This window comes from Ambystoma mexicanum, chromosome 7p, assembly GCF_040938575.1.
Source record: "Ambystoma mexicanum isolate Mex_15411 chromosome 7p, UKY_AmexF1_1, whole genome shotgun sequence".
Taxonomy (NCBI): domain Eukaryota; kingdom Metazoa; phylum Chordata; class Amphibia; order Caudata; family Ambystomatidae; genus Ambystoma; species Ambystoma mexicanum.
Genome location: NC_090939.1, coordinates 775,185,422 through 775,211,131, shown reverse-complemented (window position 1 = coordinate 775,211,131; position 25,710 = coordinate 775,185,422). Strand labels below are relative to the sequence as shown.

The window sequence follows — 25,710 nt, the reverse complement described above, 5'->3', positions numbered from 1 at the left end:
CAGCAACCCCAGATACGTGTTTCAGCCTTGTTGGGCCTCAAAAGTGAGATGAAGCTGTGCCTCTAGTGGTAAACTGAGCCAACATAGTAGGATCCGGGCTATTGCGTCATCTTCCGCACCGAGGACTGAAGTCCTCCCTCTGGTTCCCACTCTGCCCCCGCCCCCCCCCCCGTGGTCTGAGCAGCGTATGCTCTGGTCTAGCCTCAGCAGCCTGCCGGTCGGCATACCTGGGAGGCTCCACAGGTGTGGCCGCTTCCCCTCTCAAGAGGCTGTTGGGACAGAGTGGCCACCTGGTCCCTCTCTGTTGCTGGTTCCATCACAGCTGATTCCGCAGCTGTATCTCGCCTTGGGGGCAAGGACACCCACTGGGTGGCCACCACTTCTTTCCTGGACCCGCTCTCTTCTAGAGCCGCGGTGGATGTCGTTGATTTAGATGACAAAATGCTTGTGGCCGCCTTCGTCAACAGTGCCGTTGTCGACTCCTTTGACTTGGCCTTGGTTGAAGCCTTAGCTGGCTTCGACTAGTCCTCCCTGGACTTTTCCCTCATTGGACTATCCACGGACACAGAGTTTGGACAGGAATAGCGACTTTCTCTTCGAAGATGCTCCTTTCGTTGGCAGGCTCACCGTGGAGGATGATGGTGAATGCCTTTTGTCCAACTCGAGACATGCATCAGCGGCGAACCCAGCAGAGGTAAGAGTCGCAGGGCTTGGCCTTCTCTTGGAGCCCCGCACACGGGCGTCCTCAAAGGATCTCGACATCCTCCCGGAGGGAGAACGCTCCTCGGACCGGCCGGTCCTGGATGAAGCTTGACCCTCCCCCGAGGCTGCATCAGAGGCCTTGCTCGACTTGAGCCACACCGACAGTCTGCTCTATCGGTCTTTCTTGGTTTTCTTTGAGAAACCATGGCACACCTTCCATTCCTCGTCGTGGCCCAGATGCAGGAAGTACAAGCCTTTATGGTGTCAATCTTATAAGAAGAAGTTTCTTAAATCACGCTTCGCGCAGGTTTTGAAGAGGCTGCAGTCTCCTTCCTTCTCCTCAGCCATACTGAGAGGAGGACAAGTAGGACCCAAGGCCAGCCTTCTCGAACTTTGATGATTCGACAGTGGACACTTGAGACGGGCCCCCTGGGCAAGGACACGCCGCACAGTTTGAACACAGTCCAAAATATTTTTAATAATATTCCGGGTGACTTGCCGTACTTCCGCAACCACAGCCAAAAAGATGGGTGTGAGTGGGTTCTGGGACCTCTTGGAGGCCCTCTTTGATGAGACCCCAAGGACCATGAATATAGCTCACTAGGAGCGTTGTGTTGTTGGCTATTCTGGTGGAGAAGGTGGTGACACGCTTGTCAAGGGCATACATTTCTTGCAGTCCTTTGTAGGAGGGGATTCTGACGAGGACAGTGGTACCCCAACCCTCTTCCGTGTAGTAGTCACAACTAGGGATGGCATGGCCCCTGATGTAGAGCGGGTCCAAAGGAGCCAAGTGGAAAATGTTCGACACAGGGATTAACTGCACATGTGAGAGTCAGACACTTCTTGATTGAGTTCAACAAAGTAATGTCTTGGCTGACCGGGTTATTGTCCTTAAGGATGTTTTCCACAAAGTCTGAATCAGGGATGGCTTCTTGTGTGGTAATTTGATAGTGGTCAGCAGACCTCTTTTGTAGGTTATTGAACATCATCTGGTCATCAATGGACGAGTCTCTGGTCTGAGGAGTAGAGGAGCGTCTAGAAAAATGTTGACTCGTTCAGTCATGAGGACGAGGGGTAGGTCACGTGCCCTGGTCATCAACAGGGTTCCAATCGGGGACCAGATCAGTAGGATCTTGGTTGTCTTGGCCAGAGTCTTGGACATAAAAAGAAATGTCTTGGCAAGGGTCACCTGAACCACCTACAAACACATTCACCCAAGAGTCCAGATGGGATTCAACCAGGGATGAAAATGGAGCACCTGGGGGAGTGGAGCCTCTGATTTAGGAGGGACAGTGCAGAGGTCAACATCTTTATGCCTTTTTAAAATATCAAATTGGCCAGAGAAATGAACGAACTCTGCCATCTTATTCATACAAGCCTCAAACGTGCCCCTGGTCAATTCAGAAGAGTGAATGATCAGGAGGGGTGAAAATGCAGTGCAGGAGGGACTGGGTCCTGGTGCAGGGCTTCAGAAAGAGGAGTAGAGGGCAAACAATAGTGCTTGGATGAAGGAGGCATTCTTGGCATCCGAAACAAGCACAACAGCTTTGGAAAACTTCTCCTAAAGCATTGGGAGTGTTTGACGAGTGGACCCGTCTGGTTGCATCTTTCAACGCTGCGTCGGGGGCCACAGATTTAGTGGTGGCGCTCACTACATGGGAGAATTTACTGCCATGCCTAGGCCGCGAGGGCGAGTGTGCAGAGGGCATAAAGGCCCTGTCGAAGAGTTTGACGGGCCTGCGGGCGCAGAAGCCTTCCTCGACGGCTCTGCCAAGGGAAGGCTAGGGATTGTGTGCTTTTGAATGGGTGTTGCGTGCATGTCTTTGTCACCAGTATGGGGCTTCCCCATTGGCACCACCGGTGACATGCTTGTCAGGGCCAGGGATGGACATGGGGGTAGACTGCCTCCAAATCAGAGCTGCGTCTGCCGACAGACTCCTCGTCTGAGGCAACAGCGGCAGTGGGAGAGAGACTCTCAGCCTACACAGGCCGCCCACCATTTTGTAACCGATCTTTCAGGGTCTTGGGCCGAAAGAGCTAACAGGCTTTACAGTTACGCTTGTGATCACAAGGGAGACACAGATTGCATCAAGACCAAAGGAAAAGAAAGAGAAGGGGTGAAGAAAAGGCATTCTCAAGAAATGACATCACAAACAGGGCCCCACTCGCCATGCTGTAAAGGCTGGGCCGGAGGTGAATGCCACGTGCAAAACAGTTGCTGAGCAGTCACCGGATGGATCGCTGGTGGACAAGATCAGGCATCGAACAGCCATTGAGTAATCGTTTAAGGCATGCGAACTGCCAAAGAAATAGGAAACAGCAATATAAAACTCTTAGGAGCGCTGCATCATGTGCAACTGACCAGATAGGCGAAAAAAAAACAAAAAAAAAAACAATCTGGTGGGACCTTGACACGCGAAGGATTTTGGGTACACTACACATCAAGTTAGGGTAGTGTTACAGTCACGCCCATGTCGACGTCCCTTTTCAATCTTCGGGCAAAAAAAATGTAATACTCCACGATTACCACTAGATGTCGGTCTATATGTACGGCAAGTGGTCTAAGCAGATTCACAAACATCAGAAAGATATACATTAGCCTCATTATAATAGAGCTTTGGGATCATAGTCCGACATGCACGCCAAACGAAATGCACATGCAGTAATGTATGGAAACACATGCAGCAAAGAGATTCAATATATACATAGTAGGGTATAGTGCTACATTAGGTTGTAGAGTTAAGAAATGCCATCATTATGAAGTTTGTGATTGTACAGGGTGAGCTGCCATCGATTCTTGTGAGCAAGAGGACAACCATTTCTTCAGCATAACATCAGGGTTACAGGCCACAAAAACCATCAGGTTATTTTGTTCCATTGTTTCTAGGGCCCCTTTAAATAGAATTGTATTGTGCAGCGAGTGCAAGCGCCTCAAGGTCAGGATGTTTTGGTAGGAAAAGCAGACCTTGATAAATTGATGCAAAGGAAGCGGCCCCCATAACTTTAAAGACAGTCCCAGACAAGAAGGTGCCATCCAAGGCGAGAGGCTGTTTCTTCCTCGCCACTTCCGCTCCTCCAGCAATATCTGAAATGTTGTCAGGCCTAGTATGATAATAGCTTGTTTTGTTCATCCCCTCCCTTTCTGCACCCCTCTCCCTCAGCTCTTGTTTTTCTCCAGCTCTCCCACAAATGTTGTCGTCAAGCCTAGTACGGTAGTCGCCTGTCTGTTTCCATTTCCTTCCCACTCTCTCTTCCTTATCTATGTCTTAGCTCTTGCACTATCTGAAATGTCGTCAGGCCGAGTATGATAGTTAATTTCACATCCTTACTGTTCATGGCCTGTAAGAATGTCATTGTATTTTCCCTTGATCCCTCCCTTGCCTTGAAGCGATTTGAAACACATTGTGTATAGGTGCTATATAAATAAGCTATCATATCATATATACATCAGGGATACAACATTGCATTCGTGCCAATTTACATAATGAGAACCTGAAAAGAGCAATCCCAGTACCACGAAAATCCCTGTTGTGAGGTAACCATCGATAATTTGGAGAAAATCAAAGACATTTTATTCAAACAACAGTGTCTCAGCTTAGCTGTTCATCAAAAAGATAGCGAGAAGGTCATGATGTACTAGTTTGTGGCTTGTGTTGAGACAGGAGTCGAATAGCGTACAGGTGCAGGGCTGGGAGAACAGAGAAGCCAAATTATAATGTTCAGGGGGGTTTGCAATATATAGGTCCTCCCTATTGTTTCCATATCCTAATTGGTCTGATCTTGGTGATGTAGGGTGAATGACCCAATACCCGACCGATAATCCCAAATAATCCATGCACTGTTTGCAATGAAAACAATGTTTTAGTACATACAAAACTATCAGACAATCCTGTAGAACCAAACACACACAGAACTTGACCCACCCAAAGAAGTTACAACTTTTATAGATGAAAACTGCAAATGAACAGAACTATGCATAAAAAAAGATTACAACACAATCCCGCACTTCCCACAGGTGAACATCTATATACAATTCTAATTATCCACTATAGTCCATTACTTTATTGGTCACACATTATCTAAACACATTCCCCTAGACATGTGACCTACTACATCCTCACTATGAAAAATTAGAAGTTGATTAAGTGCTATGCATTGTTACCATAATACATTTCGTTTATAGGTAAAACATTCTTGACCATCACGTGATGTGCACCCCTCCGTCGGATCCTGATCAAAGTGTGAATAAGCAGGTCAACTCTGCTTTGATTATACAAGGGTCCTCCTCATTATACCAGCGACTGTGGCACACAAAAACAACCCCCTGACCTTGTAGATCCATTTATTGGCAGCAACCCTTCTCCTCCTCCTCCTTCTCCTCCTCCTCCTCCTCCCTTGAGAGTACAGCGCTAGCATGTCTCCCCCCCTTATCCGCCCATGAATGACGTGATCTGGGCACCACATGTCTGAATTTTTCTTATTTACGCATTGCTAGAGTGCAGCGCCTGCAGTTCACATGGGATGACTGCTCTTTGGGTGAGGGCAGTAGTGCTCTAAATCTTCACCAGTCCTCTTGGCATCACAGAACACCATGCCCTGTTCACATGAATTTAACCTTCAAAAAAGGTGCATCCCTATCTTTCCTCCCCGGACCCAACATTTTGTTTACAAGCTCTGCAGCTGGACTCAATCAAGTGTCATCCGCACAGACCGGCTGCCTCAGAGGGCCGGGGAGGGGTTGGGGGGGTGCAGAGGGTTACAGGAAGGGAAGCTTGTCTTGGGATTAACTGGACAGAGCCACAGCTAAACGTTGCCAGTTTCTCGCCGTCACTGCAACACCTCCAACTCTGTCTCATATACCCACCTATATCAGCTACTTATTTGCACATCCCTTGAAACAACACCATACACTCCAGCTAAATGCAATTATAGGGCGATCTATCTTTAACCTCTGCAACCACAACGTGAATACATTATTGTTCTTCTGTATGGATATTTGGTGTTTGTATGTGACAAAGCTAACTGCAAATGGGTACAGGCGCATTCTGCCGTGCCCAACGAGAACTGCAAGCTCTATGACGCTTGCTAATCTATTTTTCGCAGTCTAAATCTCTTCACCTTACTAGGACATTGCACTTGCATCCCAACAGTGGGACACAAAGGCTCAAACTTACCCAAATAGTTTTATGGCCCAATTAGTACAGTCTTTGTCAGTTATACCTCGTACGTGCCAGCCAATCAGAGCACTGCCAGAACATAAATTAGGTAATGATTTGCGGGTGGGGATCTTTTGGGATGGCAAGGAAAAATTGGCCAATCAGTACGCATGATGTATAATGTTCTATAGGGTTTTTTGTGATGCGTAGCCAATGGTATTCTTAGGTTTAATGATATTTAGGTTTTTAATTATTTCATCACCTTTTGAATACACAAAATGTATGATGTGCAGCTATGGATGGTTTGGCCCTCAATTGGTGTATTGAGATGGTGTTCAGTTTTTATGCTGTGTGCCGTCTCACAGCTATTTTGGAAATAAAGCATTGTTCTTTCTGCAGTTTGTGTACTCCATTTTTTAGAAATTTGTGTCTCCTAATTTTGGGTCGTTTAGGGGCAGCACCAGGCCCCAGCGAGATCCTGCAGCTGTACCAGAGGGGCTGGGCTACCCTGCTGCATGCTTGGCAGAAGTGACTTATGCCTATAGAGACCAGCTTCCCGTGCACACATACTTAAGCGGTGTGCAGGTACCCCTTTTACTGAAGAAGCTTGCTTGATCCCAGTCAGTGTAGGCAAATGAGGGGTCTCAGCATCAAGGCCCTTGGAGGATACAGAACACCACAAGTATACCTCTGCATGAAGATACAATAGTGTATACATTTTATATAGATTATTTTGGTATTTTTACGTATATTGAGAACAGGAATCTCCCCGTTTAAAAAAAAAAAAAAAAAAAAAAAAAAAAAGAGAAAGGAGACTTTGCATAGTAGCAGTATTATATGTGTTAAAGAAGGCATAGAGGAGACCCTCCCCGCTATGGGAGATGACATCATAGAGTAGAGCTGTGATATCTCCTCTTAAAAAGGGGAATGATGGTGCCGTGTAGGAGTAGAGGAAGTGTCATTTTGTCCCAGTAAGTGAGACAGCACAAACGACTAGCTCATCTAAACTCCTGGTTTACGGCAAACCTGAAAACCATACGCTCCACGAAGAAAGCAGCCAAAACGTCCTGGAGAAAGGATCCATCAGACTCCAACTAAGTCTTATTCACTTCCGTATCCAAATCATATGAACTAGCCATTTGCAACGCAAAAAAAGATTGCTACAACAATAGAATTAATAACGCTAAATCAAGCTCTAGAGAGCTTTTCGATATACTGCGCAAACGGGAGACACCAATTGCCCCACCAACCAACTGTTTTAAGGACTATACTTGGTGCACTAGCATCCAAAATGCACTTGTGGACAAATTAGCAACACTTCAAATGAAAATCCAATCTTAAAAAGATAAACCTATGCTATCGGATATGCCATTACCGTCCACACAACGCCTCTAAACTGCATTGCCCAACTGTTTGACTACGCCCAGGTCTCTGATTTGGAAGTCAAGAAAATTAGCTGTCTCAAACCAACCAGATGTTAACGTGAAATATCCGGCCTCTCATCAAAAAATGCATCGCCAAGTTGGCCCAGTTTATCATGGCCATTGTAAATTCTTCTTTAGCCACCAGCATGGTCTCCACTAACCTCAAAGAGGCATGGGTCCTCCCTCTTCAAAAAACAACTCTTGATCCTAGCATCCCAACAAACTATCGACCTATCACAACTGTCCCTTTTATCTTGAAAAATTCTGGATAGACTAGCCTACGTGCAGATCCAAAAACATTTAGAAACCAACAATCTCCTTAGCCTGCGCCAATCTGGTTTCCATCCAGGCCAACGGAATCAGCTCTCCTAGATTTAAAGCTACAAATGGATGATTGCATTGACAACGGAAAACTGGCCCCCCTCCTCCTTCTTGACCTCGGACGCCTTCAACCTAGTGGACCACAAAACATTGTGCCTTCACCTGGCCTCAGTCGCTCACTTCTCAAAGGCGATAACCTAGATCGAATTGTTTCTGTTCAAGAGAACCACAGAGTCTTCTCACCATCAGCAGACCCGGCTCTAATCACTTGCAGTGTTTCTCAAGGCTCCAGCGTCGCTCCTGCATCTATCCCACGCTTTAGATTTTTTTTACCAAGGCACTTTTAGAACCGCCTCGATTCCATGGGTATCTTCTACACAAATTATGCATTCCCACCACTGACAACTATTTCGCTGACTCTAGTGCTCTGAACTAGTCTACCGAAGCATCCAGGCTTGTATGGCCATGCACGCTCTGTCTTAATGACAATAAGAGAGCTCCTGCTCATGGGATCCCACAACAGACTAAATAATCTTGACAAATCTTACGCTTCCTTCATGACACTCCATTCCAAACGCCAAAGCAGTAAAAAAATCTTGGCGTATACATGAATGCCTCCCTTACACTAACAAAACAGGTCAACGCAATAGCTTCTTCCTCAGCCTACACCACAAAACGCATCAACGCCAGCCGACTATTCCTGTCCACGGACGGCTGTCTTACCCTAGCCAGAGCCCTTATCCTGTCAAGACTAGACTATTGCAAAGCCCTCTTTGCCGGAACCTACACCAGCAACTTAAAGAAACTAACTTATACAAAATAACACTCTTAGAGAAGCACTGAATATCCAGAAAAAAAAAAGACCACATCTGTCGCCAGAAGGAATGCCTGCTGGCTCCCTATCCATGAGAGAATCCACATCAAAAGTCTCACCATCACACAAATGCTTAGCCAATACTACCTCACCAAGAAATTTAAGAAAACTCAAGTGAATAGACCAACTAGGACATGCTCAGTCTAACATGCTAACACCCAAATTCAAACTACAAAAATCGGGAGGACGCAGCTTTTCTTTAGTTGCAGCTAAACACTGGAATGCCCTACTTGCCCATTTTAGAGCCGATTCCTCCTACTGGTCTTTACGCAAAAGCCTGGCTGTTCCCACTAGACAAAATATTAGCCACCCCCTCGCCACCTCAGAGCATAGCATGGGGATGTAGTAATTGGTTTGTTCTTCCACTTCTGTAACTGAACTTTGTACCTCGCCCTTGACCCTTCAATGTAATGTTCCTACTGCAACCTACGCCTTTCTCCAACAGTACCCTGAAGCCTACGTGTTTGGTGCATTATACAAATAAACAAATAAATAAAATAAATGCATTAAAAAGAATGTGAAAAGAAAGAATGGTGATGTGTGATTTTTTTTTTGATAACATTTTATTGGTATTTAAAACAAATTAAACAAATAAACAATACACGCACACTGCTGGTGATGGTCAATGACTGTCTCCCATCGATATACACCAACACGGGTACCACATTTCTTTCCCCTGTTTTGCAAGCGCCGTGGGCATCAGGGGGGTGCTTTGACATGTCTCCGTGTCCATATGTCCAACAGTAGCCCTCATTGGGCGTCTTCCCATTTCTGCCACACTTTTTGTGCTTTAGCCGGGCATCCTCTGGCCGAGTATACCCTGTGCTCCATTGCAACACAAACATTGACATCTGTCCTCCACTGATCATAACTCGGTGTCTGATCAGATCCCCGTTTTTGGGCGATATTCCGTTTCACAATAGCAGTAGTGGTGAACAAGAACAGTTTTTCATATCTAGCTAGATCAATTTCATCGTCCATTCCCAACAGTAATAATTTAGGGTCTCTAGGAATCGTTTTGCCCATGACTCTAGAGAGTTCCTCACAACAAGCCTCCCAGAATAGTTGGATGCATGTGCACTCCCACAGGATGTGGAAGAAGGTGCCTTCCTCTGTTTTGCATCGCAGGCAGTTCGGATCATTTATCCTTCCCCATTTGTATAGGGCAAATACTCTATGTAGTATCTTGAGCTGAATCAGCCTGAGCCTTGAGGATATGGCTGTCTTCCCTGGGGAACATTAGTGCCATAACCCATTCCTCCGGCAGTATAGCGCCCACGTCCGACTTCCATTTAGTCCGTAGCGACAGCAGATCTGGCGTGCCAAAGGAAGTTATGGCACTGTACAGAACTGATGTCACTTTGTGGGTGATTCTTTCCGGGAATAGGTTCCGTTCTATGGGGGTGTAGTCCGGCAGAGGTCACTTCGGGGAGGATGTCGTGCAGTGCGTGTTGGAGTGGAGCATAGTGATAGTGTTCGGTCTGGGGAAGTGCAAAGCGGTGTGCCAGCTCTGTGAATGGGACTATATTGTCTTCTCTTACATCACCCAAAGTGAGCAGACCATGCTGGGACCAGTTCGACCATCTGGGGAGCGTGTATACACGGGGAGGTTTCTGTTATTCCATAATGGCTGCGCTTGCGACAGTTTGTCGCCCCAGCCCACAAATGTATGTGCATCTGTCCAGATTTGCGTTGTGTGCACGCATGTTGAGAGTTTGTTCGGGCCCTTTTCATAGAGGTACTGCATGATGGGTTTCTCAGGAGTGTTGGCTTCTAATCTATTATGTGGCGCAGCTGTGTCCCCGTGTAGTTGGTCATTTACTTTCGTCAATTGGCTGGCCCAGTAGTACGTCTGCATTCGGGGCAGCCCTATTCCGCCCTCCCATACGGATCTTTGGAGCGTGGCGAGTGCTATGCGCGGGTGGCCATCATTCCATAACAATCTTCAAAGTGTTTGATCTATTTTTCTGAATATGTTCGGGGGGGATGTATAGTGGGGTGTTCTGTAATATATATATATATAAGAGTCGGGGCAGGGCCATCATTTTGAAAAGCGCTGCTCTACCTAATAGTGTCAGAGGAAGGGATGACCAGTGTCAGGTGTCCTCCGCGAATCTCGTCATTACTGGTTACAGGTTTCTGGGAACATAATCGTTCAGATCGTTTGTTATTATTATACCTAGGTATTTGAATTGTTCCCTTACAACCTGGTAGGGGCATTGGGGCGGAATCGATTCATCCTCTTGCCTAAGTGGGAACAAAGTAGATTTAGCCCAGTTAACCCTTAGGCCGCTAAAAGAGCCATACCTCTGGAGTATGTTGGTCACTATAGGGCAGGATCTGACCAGATCATGCAGGTATACCTGATGTGTGATTTTAAAATGTTTGAAATAGAAAATAGTCATTTGAAAAATATTTAAATTGGTGTAACAATTGAACAAGTGAAAATTGGGGTTCTTTTAATTGGTGAAAACTTGGGTTTTGGGGAGGGCGTGGAGTTCAAAATAAGATATTGCTGGAACGGAATAGATACACATTGAGGGAACCATGGTGACCCCACTGGAGAATGCGTGCGACACTTCCGAAGTATAAGGCTAAAATATCATGCCAAGTGGGTCTGTGAGAGCCCGGGCAGCATGTTCACACCTTGGCCAAGAGAAGGTACACATGATGGGACCATTCTTGAAAATACGTACACGCACTTGGTAGCGAAATACAAAGGAAAGAAATTATGAAAAAGGCAGAGGTGTTTGAGGAAGAGGAAGACCCTCATGATGACTAGAAAGGGAGAGTTAAGGAGAATGCCAATGCCCCCAACTGCCAAGCAGGTATAATAAGGGAGGAACAAAGGGCACAGGCACAGCCTTCTGCCCCACCAGCACAGGTGCAGCATTCTGCCCCATTGGCACAAGTGAGTGAAGAGAAAACCTTTGCTGTCCCGTGGTCCACTTACATTGGCACTGCCCCCTCATGGGTCATACCCCATGCAGCCCACCGCGGGGTATACCAAACCTCGACACACTTGAGGCCGATTGTGTTTAAATGGAGGGAAATCTATACAATGGGTCTGTCATGTAAAAAAGACCCTTTCCAAAATAGGGGGTAGCAACTTATGGGGAAAAACCCCCAAATCAACCGCTGGGAACTAGGAAATTGCAAAGGGTCTTGGCGGCCCAAAGGGCGAGGGATTGCTTGGTTATGGATGCCCTTAAACTTACAACTGGACCCTGCCTAACTTGAAGTGATGACCCAAGGTAGACAACCATACCAGGATGTCATCCCACCCCATTATGCAAAATCCCTATACATGAGAGAGAGATTGGGGACCCTGCCAATGGCTGCTTTCTCTTGTTATGCAGGAAGGCCGTTGAATCCATGAACTACTTTATGTTGCTATGTGAAAAAACTAAACATCTGAGATACCTCTACCTAAGACCGATTCTCAGGAAAACCGGGTTAAGCGACACTAGAACAGCAACGTTATTACTGAGACAATGTTCCTCAACACATACAGTGTTTGCGGTTGCAAGGTACACCCACAGATCATGGTTAAGAAAGAAGTTGTATCTTTACGAAAGGTCTACCGTTCCCCTTATTTTAACATTCCCTCTCTCTCACGGTTAGGGGATAACCAACATTTTCATCATATAAAGGAGACAGAAAATACATTCCCCACTCAACACTGATCTTTACATATCGTGTGATGCTGAAAGACCCTCTTTATACCAATAGTCTTGAAAAAATAGACCTATTACTTATTTGTTTTTTTATAATATCAAAAATAGTTTATTTTAATAGGTTGAATCACAACCCAACTTATTCTTTTATAAAACTAACTCAAACAGAATTTTCAGTAAAAAGGACCCCACAATACAACATACAGTGGATACATCTACAATACAAATTACTAGTTTCACTCACATCCATTCCTATAACATGACAATACAATACATCAACATATAAAATTGATATATAAGACCTATAAGAATGTTTATTCTGAGCTAATAACACTCAGTGATTGGAAATGTTTAAATCATTATATAAATTTTATATGTTGATGTATTGTATTGTCATGTTATAGGAATGGATGTGAGTGAAACTAGTAATTTGTATTGTAGATGTATCCACTGTATGTTGTATTGTGGGGTCCTTTTTACTGAAAATTCTGTTTTAGAGTTAGTTTTATAAAAGAATAAGTTGGGTTGTGATTCAACCTATTAAAATAAACTATTTTTGATATTATAAAAAAACAAATAAGTAATAGGTCTATTTTTTCAAGACTATTGGTATAAAGAGGGTCTTTCAGCATCACACGATATGTAAAGATCAGTGTTGAGTGGGGAATGTATTTTCTGTCTCCTTTATATGATGAGAATAAGAAAGAAGTTGTTACATCACGCTGCAATGGAAGCAGGTGGCTATCTTTAAGGCCAGAGGCTGCAAGCTGTGCTCTCCTCTAAAGCTATGATTTTAAAGGAAGCTAACCCACTAGAGATGAATGTTACATCAATAAACTGGCCACTTTTAAGAGTCGAGAGGTGCTTAATGATAAAGAGTTGAGAATTTTCATGTTACCAACTTTTAATCACAGAGTATTGTCAATCTTATGTTATCATTTTTAATCATTGTTTAAATATTTGTATCTTTTTAATGTATGCATGTGTTGACATGAAGATTTTGTCGAATAAAAGTTTGACTGATAAAATGTTGCTATTTCAAACTTTAACACCAGACTTTCATGTTGCCTGCCAACTCCCCAGCTGTGTGCGTTTCTTCTTTGCTTTATGATTTCCAATTCACGAGTCAAGGTTAGTACCACAGGCTTGGCCTTGCCTCTCCAACTCTGCTGTTCACTCGGAGGGTCACTGGCATCCCTGAAACCCAATGCATGTTCACTTGCGGTATTTGACACTCTCCACGTGTCTCTCGCACTTTACCTGAGAGACGGGATACGGAGAAGAGGACTATTTTCTTGGAACTACTTGCAAGGCTATTTAAACCGCACCCAGCAATCTGAACACGCTTCGCGTTATTCTGCACTCCTGCAGCGTAACGCTCACCGTGTCAGATCAGCTCTTGCTTCCTTCTGCCACGCCCGTCCACAGTCTTCCATCGGCACCTGCGAACAACATCTAGATCTCATCTCCTGCTTTCCCACGGGCCGCCGCATCTGCAGAACAGAACGAAAAGTACCCTCTCGGGTAGCTACTCACCTGATCGGCCTGCTCCAGGAACTTCATCGGGCAGTTCTTTACTCAGCAGCGCGCCACAGCTCGTCACCTTCACACAGAGCTTCCATTCTTCCTGGAATCGCGCCGTACCTGCTGAACTGAAAAAGATAAGCAGGTTAGTCGCACGTAGCAAAGGAAAGCTAAAGAGGCGAACATTTTTGCGCGCACAGCGCTATTCTTACCGGCAGGAATCCTGAACATCATTGTCAGGAGAGTCATCCATCATCCGAAGGTCGCTTAAAAGCTGCACATGTAAGACAATAACGGACAGTTATCTTGAACAGAAAGACTTAAAGGCAGTTATTCCAAGGAGTTATTGGAATAGAGACTTACCTGCTTACTCCCGGGCCTTCTACTTCAGCAACCTCCTTCGGATCAGTGACGTAACTCGATCCAGGAAAGACTGTGAACTGCGCCCCTGCCAGAGTGTGCAGGACGGAGAGCTCGCCCATTAACAAACCAAGGTGAGCCAGAAGAAGAGAAGGAAAGATCGGAAGGAAGTGAACCCACTGACCAGCTCCCTTCGGTAGCTAATATCTTGTTTTGACTTGCAGGCGAACATCTCCTGAAGCAAGGACTAAGGGGAGACGCAAGCTAGCATCTCCAGTCAAGCAGAGCAGCATCAGGACAGACATCACCCTACGCACACGAGCACGCCCCCGTGGAGACCAGGTGAGCGTGACAAGACTGTTTTAAGGGTGAGAAATCTTAATGAACAAGAATGGAGTGGTTCAAAGGGAGTACCCATCAGGAAATGTAAGACTAGATTTAAGTCCCACAAGGGAACTTGGAACAGCTTTGGGGGATAGACATTAATTAACCCCTTCAGAAATTGGATTACTAGGGGTAATTTGAAATATGATGGCTCCTCCGCAGTGCGCTTGAAGATCGACAGCGCTGCGAGGCAGCCCTTGATCATACCAACTTGAAGACCTGAATTCGCCAAATGGAGCAAAAAAGATAACACCATTGGTGTACCGCATGAAAAGGGTTTGATATTCTTTTCTCTACACCAGCTGCAAAACTTGTTCCAACGGCAGCAGTATAAAGACTTTGTTGCTGGCCTTCTAGCCGAAAGCAACACCTCCACGACGTCATCTGGGAGATCCCAATCCTTGTATCTCAACCTTTCAGAAACAAAGCATGAAGGTTGAGGGTTCTGATGTCTGGATGGAGAACCCGACCTCCCTTCTGCGAGAAAAGATCCTCCCTGTGCGGAAGACGAATCGGAAGGCAGATGGACATGTCCAGAAGGTCCGGGTACCACATTCTCCTGGCACAGTCTGGGGCAATTAGGATCATAGTCTTCCGGAATCTTCTCAACCTCCTGATCATTTGAAGAATGACAGGGACTGGAGGAAACACGTACAGAAGTGGAAACTCACAGTCCAGTACAAACACGTCCCCTAGGGCTCCTCACAGGGGAAATTCCCTTGAACAAAACTGATCGCACTTAGTGTTGATACTGGTGGCGAACAGATCCACTTGTGGGGTGCCCCAAAGGGTGAAGATCTCTTGAAGGACTTCCTGAGCTATCTCCCACTCGTGGGAGACTGTGCTCTGCCTGCTCAGAGTGTCCGCTGTCAAGTTCTTCTCTCCGGCTAGGAGAATTGCCGATAGAGAGATTCCTTCTTGAATTGCCCAAAACCAGAGCTGCATCGCCTCTCTGCACCGTGGCAGTGATCCTACGCCTCCTCTTTTGTTGAGGTAGTGCATGGCCACTGTGTTGTCCATCATTATTAGGACAGGTTTTCCTTCTACAGATGGCTGAAAAGCCTTCAGCGCTAGTCTGATAGCTCTCAGCTCCCACAGGTTGATATGTAGTCTGGACTCCGATGGAGACCAACGACCGCTGATGGTCAAGTCGTTGGCATGGGCTCCCCACCCCGTGAGTGAGGCATCCGTGACTACTGTCATCTCCGGCCATGGTTGGCAAAACAGTTCTCCTTTCAAAATGTTCTCCCGACAGTCCCACCACTGAAGGTCTCGAGCCACTTTGTCCGAGACCTGAAGGAGATCTGTCATTCTTCCTGAGAATTGCGACCACTGGGTTCTTAGTGCCCACTGGAGGGATCTCATTCTCAGGCGAGCCTCTGGAACAAGGAAGATGCAGGATGCCATGAGGCCTAGCAACCTCAAAAAGTCGAGGGCTGCGAGACGTTGGGCATTTTGAAACTTGGTGACCATCTGCAGAATATCTTGAGTCCTCACCTCTGGTGGCAAGGCTTTCCCCAGGGAAGTGTCCAGGACCGCTCTGATGAACTGGAGTCTCTGTGATGGTATCATCTGTGACTTCTTTAAGTTGAGGGAGAAGCCTAGTTTGTTAAGTGGCAGACATAAGCTAGTTGGATCTGAGCTTGTTCCGAAGATAATGCTTTGATCAACTAATCGTCTAGGTAGGGGTAGACGTGGATCCCTTCCCTCCTTAGACTTGCAGCCACTACCGACATTAGCTTGGTGAAGACCCTCGCGGCGGAGGTCAGCCCAAATGGCAGAACTCGAAATTGATAGCGAGAGTTGCCAATTACGAACCTCAGGTATTTCCCGTGTTTGAGATGGATTGGCACATGGAAATAAGCATCCCGAAGGTCTAGAGATACCAGCCAGTCCTGAAGCTGGAGGGCCTGAAGGATCTGAGAGAGAGTTACCATCTTGAACTTGTCCTTCCTGAGGAATTTGTTCAATTCTTGTAAGTCCAAGATGGGTCTCAGTCCTCCGTCCTTCGGTACTAGAAAGTAGTGGGAATACCAACCCTTGTTCCTCTCCGCTACAGGTACTGGTTCTATGGAACCTTTCTCTAGCAGGTCTAGAATCTCCTGCGAAAGGAGCAGATCTGGAAACTTCAAACAGTTGTTCCCCAGTGGAGGGGAGCGTAAAAAGGGCAGGCAGTAAACTTGGGCAACTGTCTCCAATGCCCAAGCATCTGACGTAATAGCCTGCCATTCCGTCAGATGTTGAGTTAACCTGCCCCCTACTGGTGTCTTGTGAGGTGAGACATCAGAGTGGTTTAGAGGCGGCTGACGCAGATGCAGAAGGAAAGGAGGCACCTGCTGCTGCTGCGGCGGCTTTTGTACTTTTAACCCATCCACCGCGGGTGAATCGTTTTTGGCCCCTTTGAGCCGGCTGTCCTCTGTCTTTTCCGAATGTGGAATAAAAGCAAAAAGGACCTACCCCTCCAACAGGTCCCTGAGGGGCGATACAGAGTTTGACGGATTGCAGCTCCAAGAGATTTTGCTGCTGCCTTGGATGTTTGTAACTTCTCTAGGCTGTCATCAGCCTTCTTACCAAACAAAAGTGCCGTCAAAGGGCATATTCAAAAGTCTGGCCTGTACATCTGGAGCAAAACCAGACTTCGCAACCACACAAATTTGTGGATTGTAGTACTTGCCGCCATGGCCCTGCTGATACTGTCAGCAGAATCAATGCCAGTTTGAAGGGACTCGCACATTGCGTCTTTACCATCTTTAATGATGTTCAGAAATGCTTCCCTTTCCTCTCCTCTCCTCTCCTTCCGGGAGACAGTCGCAGATGAAGCACACTCCCAAAGTGTATGGCTGAATCCGGCGAGCGTGCAAGTAGCATTAATGGATTTAAGCATCGTGCTACATGCCAAGAAGAACTTTTATGACATAGCGTCAAACCTTTTCTCATCCCTGTCTTGTGGAATAGTAGGGTATGCATATCTACTGTTCGATGAAGATGCTGCTTGTACAATCAAACTCTCAGGAGTTGGACGTTTGCTCAAATACTCAGGGTCAGAAGTAGATACACTATATTTGGCAGATCGTTTTTTGTTAACTGCCGGGATAACCTCAGGAGTTTCCCAGTTGACAGATATTTTTCTCTGCAATTCAGCATGACAGGGAACCACAGGATCTTCCTCTGGGCCTTTAAGTAAAATGTCCGTAAGATCATCCTGTTGAAAAGAAGGTGAAGGTGTAGACCACCCCATGAACTATTATTCTGGCCATTAAGACCATATAGGGGATCTCAGTATGTTCCCCTGGGTCTGGTTTAGCAAATTCTACTTCTGGAGAAGTATCTAAACCACTTGCCTCATGCAAAGAGTCTTGAAGGTCCTTCAATCTGTTCTCTTCAGAGATAAAATCCTCTGGTATAGGTGTAGTGGTCCTCTGTAACCCAAAGGGTCTTTCATGGTCAGAGTCCTCCCCTTCCTCATATATAGAGGACAACGCTCTGCAATAATCTGACCTTAGGTATGGTTTAAAACCTATTTCTAGAGCAGAAGGGGCCAAGCTTGTAGCCACCGGTTGAGAAAACGTCAAAGTTGTCGACGCGGAAGTCAAAGGCTTCGATGAAACCGAAAAAGGCGTCGAAAAAGTATGAAGAGACTTCGAAGAACTCGAGAGGATCGGAATCCTACTCAGTCATCGAGGTTATCAACGACATCCTTGAGGTCATGGTCAAAGCCCTTGGTACGTCTGACTGAGATGTAGTAACAGCAGTAGGTCTGTCCTTTATCGGTGTCGACAGTGGCGTCGTAGACGGCATCGATTCGACCTATTTGAGTGTCGACGGGCCCTTCGATAAAGGCGTCGATGATGCAGTATTACTGCTTTTGATTTTTCGGGTCTTTCACCTTTAGCCGTCTGAGGGGGTCGAGGCCGCTTTCTCGAAGACGCTAAGCATTTTTTTTTTACAGAATTCCTCCCACTTAGCTGGAGAGCTGTGTTTCGTGGGGCAGGTGACGGGGAAGTAGAAGAAGATGAAGGAGGAGATCTACGAGTGTTTAGATCTCGAAGACTGATGGGAACCGCTTCAAGACCTTGAACAGGAATTTTTCCTGTGACGGCAAGGAGACGAATGTCTCGTCTCTGCCGAGGAAACTTTCAAAGAAGTTGAAGTTTTAAGAGTCTTACCTCTTTCTAGCTTCCCCTTACGCTCCTTCAAGGCTTTCGCTGTCATGGACATACAGTCCTCGCATTCCGAACACTGATGCTCCGATCCCAGGCACAACAAATAGATCCAAACAACATTTTCTTCCCACAATCTCAACACTTTCTGAAGCCGGACCGTGGGGTCGACGGTTCGGAAGAGGAAGCCATCGAATGAGGAAAATATCTTTAGGAATAATAAATACTTGAAGAAATAACTGAGCAACACGACTCCGAGGCCCACGAAGCGCGGAAAAAACAGAACTGAGCAACGGATGCTGCAAGAGTCTATTTATACGCACGATGACGTCGGCGCCGATACAGAGGCTGTCGAGGGACACCAACTCGAGGGACACCAACTCGAGGGACGTCGACACGCAGCGCCCTCTACTGAAAAAAAATGTCCAAGGCCAGCAAGCTGGAAGTGATCTATTCAAGATAAGGAATACGTTGGCGGACACAATCCCTTAGAAATATATTTTTCTATTTATATTGTGTATATATTAGGTTATATGTTTTGCACTGCATATGCTATTAACTCTCCTTGCCATGCATTAATTTATCATGAACAGGTGGGTGGACTTATGGGTGCCACAGAAATGGTTTCAGGTAAATAATCTGATTAGCTTCTCTGACAGAGGGAGGTACAGTGAAAGGCTACTTGCACATGTTACATGCCATCTGCACCATCATTGTTGTGTTATGGGGAAAAAGCCTCAGCACAAAAGAATCAATAAGAGTTTTCACAGGTGTCAATTCCTAGTTTAGCTACTACACACTATGCAAATTCTGTAGTCAGTACTTCGATTGCTCCGATAATCTTTGAATGACAGAGTCCTACTGTGAAAGGAATAACTTAAGTATCTTCCAGATTGATTTCTTAGACATTATGTACGCTAAAATGCAGAAGGTGGATACTAAAATTCCAGAAACCAGGGAGATATTTAAAACATTCAATGTAAGATTCTTACAATGTTGGAAGCAATTCAGACACTTACTGTCAGCGGTTCTCCCTGCAGAGCCTGAAGAATGAAGTTACTGACAACTCGACCATCATTCATGTGCATCCGAGGACCGAAAGTATTAAATATTCTTGCCACTCGCACTTCAACTCCTTCCTAAAGTCAAACAAAGGGAAAAGACAAGTGTAAGCAACATCCATATAACAAATTGCTGTAAGTGACAACATGCCTTTGGTATAGACTGCAAATGGAAAAGCATCCCCGTCAGGCAAGATTGTGTGCAGTACCCTTTGGGTGCACTAAAGCAACAGGAATCCAACCGTTGGTATAAGTGGATCCTACACAGGTTGGTACTATGGCTGAGCAGCCAGGCTCATCTCAAGAGGGGTCAACGTGAGCAGTAGGGTTGTAACACAGTTTCACAGTAACAGTTATTCAAATAAACACTTACACTCAAGGTTTCTTGATTAAACAATTAAGTTATACACGCCTTCTTCAGAAGGGAGCAAAACATCTAACGAGTATACTACACTTCAAAACACACTCTTAGTTTCTCTAAATCAGATGATACCCATTATGGATGGCACACCAACACTTCCTACACCCTCAGGTGACTTAAATAGCTAGGACACTGTGGACATTCATCTATCACATCACAGGTACATTTAGAGCAATACTGAGTTTGGTGCAAATGTTAGATTGGGGAATAAAACATAGGTTAACAAATAATTCATAAACTGGTGAGTACTTTAAAAACCCTCCAAAGCAAAGTACATTAACCCTTTCCTGGGGGAAAGGCAAAAGCACAAGTCAGAGGTAGAAGAGTCTCTCAGGGATCCAGGACAGTCAATGTTAGTTGGACAAAGTCTAGGAGAGCTGAAGATCTTGGCAGGTAAGTAAACGTCTTGCACAATGCTTTTAGAAACATTTGTAGAAATAAGACTCACTTGAAGGGCCACAAGCTGGGAGGCTTGTGAGGAGCAAAGCTGTAAGTAACTCTGCAAGGGCAACCAAGGCAGGTCTCAACTGAGAGCAAGTAGGGCTACACAACAAGAGTAGGTTCTTAGACTTTACAGTACCTTTGGTTAGAAGAAATGGTTCCAGCCGGCTTCTGTTCTTGTACAGCTCAGCAGATCCTGTTGTTCCTGGGCAAGTCGTGGGGACAAGAAGGACGACGTCTGGGGACTCCTGCACTGCAATGGGAAGGTCAGTGGCAGCAATGGGCAAAATTCAATTCAGAGGCACTTTGTTGTTTCAGCTCCTCGTGTCTGACAGCAAATTGCAACACTGCGGATCTCGGAAAACACTTCAAACTTTCCTGGCATCTGGGGTCCAGCACTCTGTTGAGGTGGCTCAGGCTTGGTCAGTCCTGCTTCAGGGAAGTCCGGAGGATCTTCCTGGCGCTCGGGTCGGACTTAAAAGCAATCCACTCTATTTGGTGTTCCTCTGCCTGGCACTTCGGTTCCAGCACCAGAAGTACAGCCAGCTCCGAGAGGATGTCCAAACAAGTTCACTTTGGAGTTGATTGGTCCCACCAACTCAAGGGGAGAAGTCGTCCTTGCAGGGCTTCTCTAGTCGAAACAAATTCGGAGTTTCAGCACAGCAGCAGGGCTTCACCAGGAAAACCAACGGTCCAGGAGTTGCAGCAGACGTCTCTTCCAAGTTCTTCGGATTCCAGTCCAGTGGTCGACTCTGCGTTCCAAGCCAAAAAGCCTTGCCTTTTATGCAAGTTTCTCTCATTCAATCCAGCCTAGCTGTCAATCACAGCAGGGTGGCTGTCCTTGCCGGACAGCCAGCCGGCCAATCACGTTTGGGTGCATTCCTGTAACCAAGGGGATTAAGTACAGAGAGTTTCAGGCACCTCCCTCACTTCCACCCCCTACCAGACATACTGGAGCCTGAGGTGGGTTTCACTCGTGAATCCCGCCAAAGACAAAACTAACAAAGGGACCAAACCTGGTTTGGTTTGGCGCAGAGAGTAAATCTCAAGAAGGACCTTTCTGACAAGAAATGGCGAAAAAAAGACCGGCCATTTTGTCAAAATGGCCACCCATGGGTGCCTTACTGCACGGGAAAAACACACAATGGTAGCAAAAAGTAAACCACTGCCGCCAGCCATTAATTGTAGAAAGGGTAACATAAAAATGCTACATGATAAACTAGAGAAAGGGGATATTAAGTAACCCCCCCATCCCCAACAGCATCCTATGGTAAGAAAGGGTGTGCTGGGTCTAGAAAGAAACAAAATACAAGTAAAATCAATTTCACTTCACTTCTCTTGGAAGCAGAAGTTTCACCAAGAGAAGGTATTTAAACCTTTGGGAAATCTAAGAGACTTCCCTGTGTCACTGCACTGAATGCGATTGGTTTCACAATGTAAAGCTGATGCCTATGGAGTTTCAGACTCCATAGTCAGAAGAAACAGTACAAATCACAGCAAAATACGGGAGTGGGAAAAAGTTTCACACTCTCCAGTTTTTAAATTAAAAGGCCTAAAGTCCAGCAAAGAGAGCTCAGGGTCTCTAAGGTAGAAGGGCATTAGCACATTTCTGAGAATTCTCCCCAAGAATCCCTCGATCTAACGTGAACTGTAAATAATCACAGAAAGCTCAGCTAAGGCCAATCGCACAAAACTGGGGCTAAAGCACAACAGGGATGTTGGCGTATTTAGAGATAATTCACATAACAGAGTAAGTAGAATCACTCACCAATTGATTCACCTGATCCACTGGAACCCAAGGCAGCAGCAGCCAGGACTAAATACCTTTGGAAACCATGCATGAACTACAGGAATTAGAATGTTTATGGTTTTCACCAATAGTCTACTCCCACTTAAATTCTAAAGATTCAGAACTACATTCCGTTGGTCAAGATAATAGAAGGTAGGCAGATTCCTATACTCCTTTACACAGATGATTCAGTCATAACTACTCACATCATAAATGACACTTACTGCAAAGGTTTTTATCATTTTTGCAGTTTAAAGAATATCCAGTGTGATGAAGTGACCTCCTCACATGGTCATGTGGACCTGGACATGCAATACAGAAGTCCTAGATTCCAGCTGTATCCTGAGGCCTAGCTAATCAGTCTGGAAAGGTTACAACCTGAAAACCACGAGGAAAACGTGGACTGGATATGGATATGGATATGGATATGGATCCAGAAAGTGGACACCCATAGATAATTCCTACATGGATTCATGGGGGGTCAGGAAGGAGCTCAGAAAACTAACCAAGATACCCAAGATGTCAACACACCGAGATTAATATGATTCCCCTCATTCTCCTTTCCTAAAGAAGGAAACCCCTGTCCAAAAGGTTTGGTTTACCTGGGACCAGGAAGCCTGGAGAGCCGCCTGCAAGTGTTCTGAGCCCCACAGCTTGTCTAAGACAGTTGCACCAATTGCTGTTATTGCCAAGATTTACAGTTCAAGTACATATAGGCCCGAAGACCCAGGCAAGAGGGTCTCCTGAAAAAAGTGAAGTCTAGAAGCTGAACAAACAGCCAAGAAAGAAGACTGAAGGATGGAGAAGGGAGAATACACAGGGAAGTCATCTCTAAACTGAGGATTCTAAACCCCTGACAAACAGACATCTTGTTGCAACTAGATATTTCAAAACAAGAAGAAAAAAAAATAATCTGGTAGTGTTGCGGAGGAAACTCGATTGAACAACTGAAAAATGGCTTGGCATGTTAAATCACCTGTAAGGTTTGTTAGACCAGATCCATGTTTCAGAGAATAAGTTGTGAAAAGTCACAACAAATTGATGGGAAATGTTTATAAGAAAGAATAGCTTTGGATCAAATAATTTTGATTACATCTCCTTTAAACTGTTTCATTGTCTGTTCTTTTTCAACCTGACAAAACAATCCTTCCATAAAATTCTCTTTACCAAATACAATTTCCACTTAAATGACAAAGGATTTGATAATTACAGGAGGTGGGGTGGTTGACAATTAAAAATAATGTAATTCAAATCATACACTGGAATAACCGGTGCTACCTTCAGGTGTAAAATGGGGTACAGACTAGGTTCGGGCGGTTAATAAATAAAATGAAATCGCTTTTAAATCAGGCTTCATGCTAGATTCTGACCTCAAGCACAGGGGAGCGCGTCAGAGTTATCGTCACCCCCATCACATATAGGTAGCCCCATACAGAGCATTGCAATGTAAAAAAACAGTTTTGATCTATATGCTCATTCTGCTTAGAAAGAATGGAAGACAAAACTAAAGGGGCAATCCCCGATTTGGCACAAAAGTGCCAAAGCTTGTGTTCAAATTTAAACTCAAAACTATGCAAAATGTGTTTTGAAGCAACAGCCTGCATTACATAAAAAAGGACCTGGTCATACAGTATCATTTGGATGCAGCCATGTCAATGACAACATCATTGCCTTGAATAAGAGTTTTATAAATCATTAGGCAAGATCACAACAAGGAGGCTAGGGCAGCTAAGGAGACCGGCAGCACACACTCAGAAGAGAGAATAAAGCATATGGGGCTTTGCCGAAGAAGTGGGTGTGGAACACTCCGAAAGGGATAATGGAAGGAAAGCAATAGGTACATAGATGGATAGGCATTAAAATGGGAAATGGGGGAGGAGACATTAACAGAAAAGCAAAAGATGCCAGGACAGGTTTGGGAGTTGGGTGAAGTCTCACTGGCAAGAGAACAGGGGGGTCCTTTTAATTTGCATTTATTAGAACAGGAATGTCAATTTCAATCAAAAATGATAATAAACACAGTCAAAGATGGCAGAAGCACTCCCACAGAGGGTGTACAATAGCATCCAGATGTTTGAGGGTGTAAAAGAAATGAGGACATATTGATGAGGGGTGCCCAGATCCTACCCCCCGCCCCCAATGACCAGACATGTAGCCCGGAAGCACCACCGCAGGAACCATGCTCGCTCTTACCATTTCAGACCAATTCCCAGCGCTCCCATGATAGACAAATAAGTCGAAAGGTACCCACTCAGCCAACCCTATAGCCCAGGAGCAGTACAAACATTACCCAGAGTGAATGAAGAGCCTCTGGATGCCGTTAAGGACACTTCAATTGACAGTCTCGATTAAAGCACCAAGAAGACATGCTCAATGTTGTTAGAGACACATTGACATAGCAGCGTTTGACATGAAGCACATGTGCAATCGGGACACAATCATACACCCGAATACAAGAAGAACACAGGCAACAGTGCTATAAGTTAGAGGACAAAATCCACATAAATACTGTTTTTGCCTTTATTATTTTGCCATTAGCCTGACCGCAGCAACGTAGAAACCACAAGAAGCAATAGATACTGTGCAAAAGCTTGCAGATGCTTGTATGCAAATAACCCTATCAAACTGCAGGAGCACCCGAGGGACCCGACAGAGCCATAAACAACTAACCTAAGGATACTATAGAATAGCACAAACAAGTTAGAATCCATGCTATGGTTTAGGAAATTACAGTAGGCCACAAACATCTTAGTAAAGGCTAAGATGACCTGAATTCAGCGCGATCAGTAGAGCAATTGTGTGGGACAGGTACTGCTGCCAAGGCCACCAAGAAACGAGTGACATTCCATTCCCTCAACAGTAAACGCAAACAATACTTCATAAATCAGAGCTGGAGAGCCCCAAAACACGTGACTCGTCCGAGCTGATAAAAAAACTAGCAGCTGGGAAAGAGGAGCAGTCCCAAGCATCCAGACAGAGGCTTGCAACAAAGTAATTACAGAAGAAGTTGTGTTGCATGATGAGAACGAGTGCTCTCAGTCTTTGGTGAAGCACACATGTTACAATGCAGACACATAATTCTTATTACCTTGAGAAGGTACACCTCGAGCTAAGAACCATTTTGGCTCACAGGGGAATGTCAGCTCTAGCCAATCACAGCTCAGTACCCTAGGGGTGGGTAGCAACGGGCGAGAACGAATCGTAAGACCCTCACACTGCAACATTGTAGAAGTAGCATTTCTTTCGGGGATGATCCAGACCAGCCATCTGACATGGGAGAGCCAGTAAACTAGATAGAGGGTCCGCTATAGGTGAACTATCACAACACCAAATCCACTTGTCCAATAGGTTTTCTGGAGAAGGGGCCCAGATTGTGATGTCGGTGTGATGCAATAGTGCTACAAAACTGGCCTGTG

The 25,710-nt window shown here is 45.5% G+C and overlaps 1 protein-coding gene across 3 annotated transcripts in view; it reads right to left on the bottom strand.

Moving 5' to 3' along the window:
- Positions 1-25,710, bottom strand: part of UXS1 (UDP-glucuronate decarboxylase 1) — a 474,798-nt gene that overhangs the window by 227,754 nt on the left and 221,334 nt on the right. For all 3 annotated transcript variants that reach the window (XM_069636899.1, XM_069636898.1, XM_069636900.1), the window contains exon 10: positions 19,602-19,721. In XM_069636899.1, the coding sequence (XP_069493000.1) occupies positions 19,602-19,721 (120 nt within the window). The remainder of the gene's footprint in view (positions 1-19,601; positions 19,722-25,710) is intronic.